Source organism: Monomorium pharaonis, chromosome 6, assembly GCF_013373865.1.
Source record: "Monomorium pharaonis isolate MP-MQ-018 chromosome 6, ASM1337386v2, whole genome shotgun sequence".
NCBI lineage: Eukaryota > Metazoa > Arthropoda > Insecta > Hymenoptera > Formicidae > Monomorium > Monomorium pharaonis.
In genome coordinates this window covers 11094102-11097844 of record NC_050472.1, presented here as the reverse complement: position 1 = coordinate 11097844, position 3743 = coordinate 11094102, and the positions used below count along the sequence as shown (strand labels likewise).

The 3743-nt window shown below is 41.0% G+C and overlaps 1 protein-coding gene across 1 annotated transcript; it reads left to right on the top strand.

Moving 5' to 3' along the window:
• Positions 1 to 344: 344 nt before the first annotated feature.
• LOC118646304 lies at positions 345 to 1806 on the top strand. Its single transcript, XM_036288889.1, has one exon. It carries the CDS (start codon positions 1451 to 1453, stop codon positions 1760 to 1762), a length of 312 nt encoding a protein of 103 aa, XP_036144782.1. The 5' UTR covers positions 345 to 1450; the 3' UTR covers positions 1763 to 1806.
• Positions 1807 to 3743: the final 1937 nt, after the last annotated feature.

Here is a 3743-nt window from a genome sequence, read left to right as displayed (position 1 = left end):
CCACCACAGTAGGGCTTCGCCCCGTAGAAGCTCAGATAGCCCCAGTAGCATCTGCTGGTCCGTGAAACCGTATCCGCGCTGGAGTTCTTCCAGTCGTTCGAGGAAGGCCCAGGGATCTTTGCCCTCGAAGTGGCAGCCCCATTTTCGAATTTGGTTCATTATCTTGGCGGGTGCTGTCGGAGATTCTTCGTCCGGGCTTGGTGTGACGGAGATCGTCGGTGCGGTAGATGGTCCTGGTGCGGATGGTAAGGTTGGTTGTGCCATGTCCGGATGGCTGGCCGAATAAGTACGTAGGCGTCGGCGTAACTCGTCAATTGTTTCGTCGGTCTCGAGTTGAAGTTCGCGTGCGATTCTGATTAATGTGTCTTTGTTTAGAGTTTGTATCCACGCTTTCGGCATCGGTATCTCTTTTATTAGTGTCTCACGGAGTCGGACGGTCCCTGTTCGGGCGCCATGTAACGACCTGTCCTTCCCCTACGGTCGTGCGGGTGGACGGGGTTAGGGGAAATAGGTCAGAGACACATTCGAATACTTTCGTTAGTCTGTTTTAACTGTATTTATTGAGATAATGATGGTTTATTATATTAACAAAGGTAAAATGTCCGCGTCGTGTTCTTGTCGCAGATTGCCGAAAACGTGTTTACTTGTTGTTAAAGAGATCGTTGTTTTCGCGCTCGGAGAAAAGAATCCCGTGCCTCGCTTGGCGTGACGTGTACGGGGTCTGCGGCGCGTCTCGCGATTGTCGGCAGTCTCGTGTACGTGCGTCTGATGGTGGGGGGACGCGCGCGTCTGTTATTCGGGGAGGAATATCGGTTCCTTGGCGGCGGCTAGCCGGAAATGTCCGGCCGGGGCAGGATGCTTCCTTACCTCGGTAGCCTTGTGCTAGGAATCGACGGGAGGGTAGGATTTCGGCGGGCCGGTAATGTCCGGCGGAGGCGGGATAGCCCTAACCCCTTGCTTAAGCCGTGTGGGAAAAAGGAATTTGGAGTTTTCCAGATTTCTGTGAGAACGCCGGTAATATCCGGCCGGGGCCACTGTACGTAGACCTCTGGTTTCTCTAAGATCTGGTCGACGGAGGCGAGCTCGGCTCGCCGGAGGAGATCTGCCTGTTCCTCCGTTTCGGCCGTCTTTTTATACCCCGGTGGAGCCCCCCCCCCCTGTCTCGTCGTGGGGGTGTCGTATCGGGGGGAATCGTCTCGTCATTTGCGGGTGCGAATTCGAACGTTTCTAACGGCCGGGTATCGTTTTTAATCCGGAGGTCGTCGGCCTTCCTTGCTTCGCGCGGTTCGTCATCGGCACAAGGCGCCTGCGCGAGCTGTCAGCCGATGCGCGGCCTGTGTGCTGTCGTTCGTCGGAGTGAACGGCCGCGGTAGTGGGGAGTCTTAGGCGGGCGCGGGGCGCCCTGGTCGTCTCTCGGACGACGATTTCGGCGGTTGCACGGCCGAATGCGATGGCTTATAGAGCCAGCGTTACAAATGCATTTGGCAATTTGAAACAGCGATTTCGTCAATTATATCATTTTAAATTGCGGGATATAATTCGAATGGTTCAGGTTGTGCATGCGTGTTGTGTTTTGCATAATATGGCAAATGCTAATGATCTTCAGTTATTTGAACCACCTGTCAATGAAAATCAACCAGATCCTGATGCTGTAAATGCACGGATCAATATGGCTGTAGATGCCGATATACCTCAAGATAATCAACAAGGACGAGAACTTAGAGACGAAATATGTAGACAGCTTGCTGCACAAGCACAATAAATAACTCGATAACTGTATTCATATATATATATATTTATTATATTTAAAGGTGTTATATATTTTATAGTATTTTAGTTATTCAACAAAGAATAATTAATGTATAACAAAAAATATAAAACAACACAAATGTATAACAAAACAAAAAACACAATAAAGCTAAGATTAAAATTTTTTCAATAAATTTTTTAAAATATTATTTTTCTCCTCTAGTAACTCATTTCTTCTTTGTCTTTGTTGAATAGTTTCCTTTCTGTAATTCTCCATCGCATTCATAAATTTCTCATTTCTGTCTTTAATCTCTTTATAAGTTTCAAGAATCTGCATTTGAATATCACCTTGCTTTTCTTGACGTTTTTCAAGCATCTTTCTATATTCTTGTAATTCTTCTTGGCACTGATTTAAGGCCCTTGCTGTTGTTCCTATGGCAGTTCTTCTTTTGGCAGTGGCGATGAGATTGTTAGTATCTTCGGATACTGGTTCGGTTACAGCATCAGGCTCACATTCGTTAGAAGAGATGTGTATATCTTCTTGTTCTTTTCTTTTTCTTATATTTGAAGTTGTTGGCAATACAGTTGTTGCCGAGACTGGGATCAAAGTTGGAGTACTAAAGTTAAATATAAAAAAAATTAAATTAAATAAAAATAAAAAATTAAATTAAATAAAAATAAAGTTTCAGACAATAAACATTTCTAATTTAAAATATACAATCATAAATATTCTTAAATCACAATTCGTAGATGACATTAGTATTTAAAAAACACCTGTTGTTCAGTGAAGTCCCAGGTTCTGTCACCTCATTCCGGACCATGATTCCTACCTCAGAACCCGTCACAGCAAGTGGCACCATTTTGTGGCACTTGCCCAAAATTTCTGTAAGTTCTCTGCAAAAACATTTTTACATACGTAAGAAATAATATATGCATCAATTTATAATAATTTATTATTATTTCAATTTTCACTATACGTACTGTTCATAACTACAAGTGATCCGCCCTCTTCCAGTCTTATGGTTATTAGAAATAACTTTTTTGTACTGCCGTTCCAGTGTTTTCCACTTATTCTCCACTTGTAATACAGTTACGTTATATCCTGAATTTTGCATTTCATCAGTAATACGTTTCCACATAGCTTTTATGTTTTTTATTTTTCTTGTAGAAACTAATACTCGCATTTCTCTATAAAGGGATAAAAACAACTTTGTGTTTGTATCATTCCAAAAAAAAGTTTCCAAATTAGGCAGAGTCAGCTGAGTGGCATTTGGATTATTTTCTTTTTCTGAAATATCAACTGCTATATTTCCCGACTGCAATTGTAAAAAAATTTCTTCATTGTCCACAGTACATTGAATTGGTGGACCATTAAGATCTATTTCTTCAGTAGATATTTTAAAAATTAACCCACCTAGTATAATTAACAGCAATATTATTAATTAATACACAAAAAATACACTTAATTGATAAACGTTTACATACTTTTGGTTTCGCATGTAATACAACCCTCCGCATCAATAATTATTTCGTTGTCATCATTTCGATGAACGTTAGCTGTTTTTCTAATTTCTTGCATTGTGTCCTGCTGTAATTCTCTAGTCGATCTAAACAGTTTTGACTTTTACGAAGTTTATGAACTATTTAAAGGTTAAGAAAGACAGTTATCGTTTACACCATGGTTTACACCACCTCTCAAGAGCGTGTAAAACCAGTGTAAAATATGTCAAAAGTGTATTATACACTTTCAAAACAAACAGCGTGTAATCACGCAACTCAACGTCATTTCCGGCAAGAAAAACGCTAAAGTGTACACTTTACACTTAAGTGTACAAAGTGTAAGCAAGAAGAACAAACCTATTATGTTATACAAAAGCAAGAACTACTGCGAATTATGTTACTTAGCGGTGAACGCATTAAGAGTTATACGAACCGCGCACCGCGTATATTATGTTATACTAAATAAAAGCTATATTTTATAATAATTATTTTAT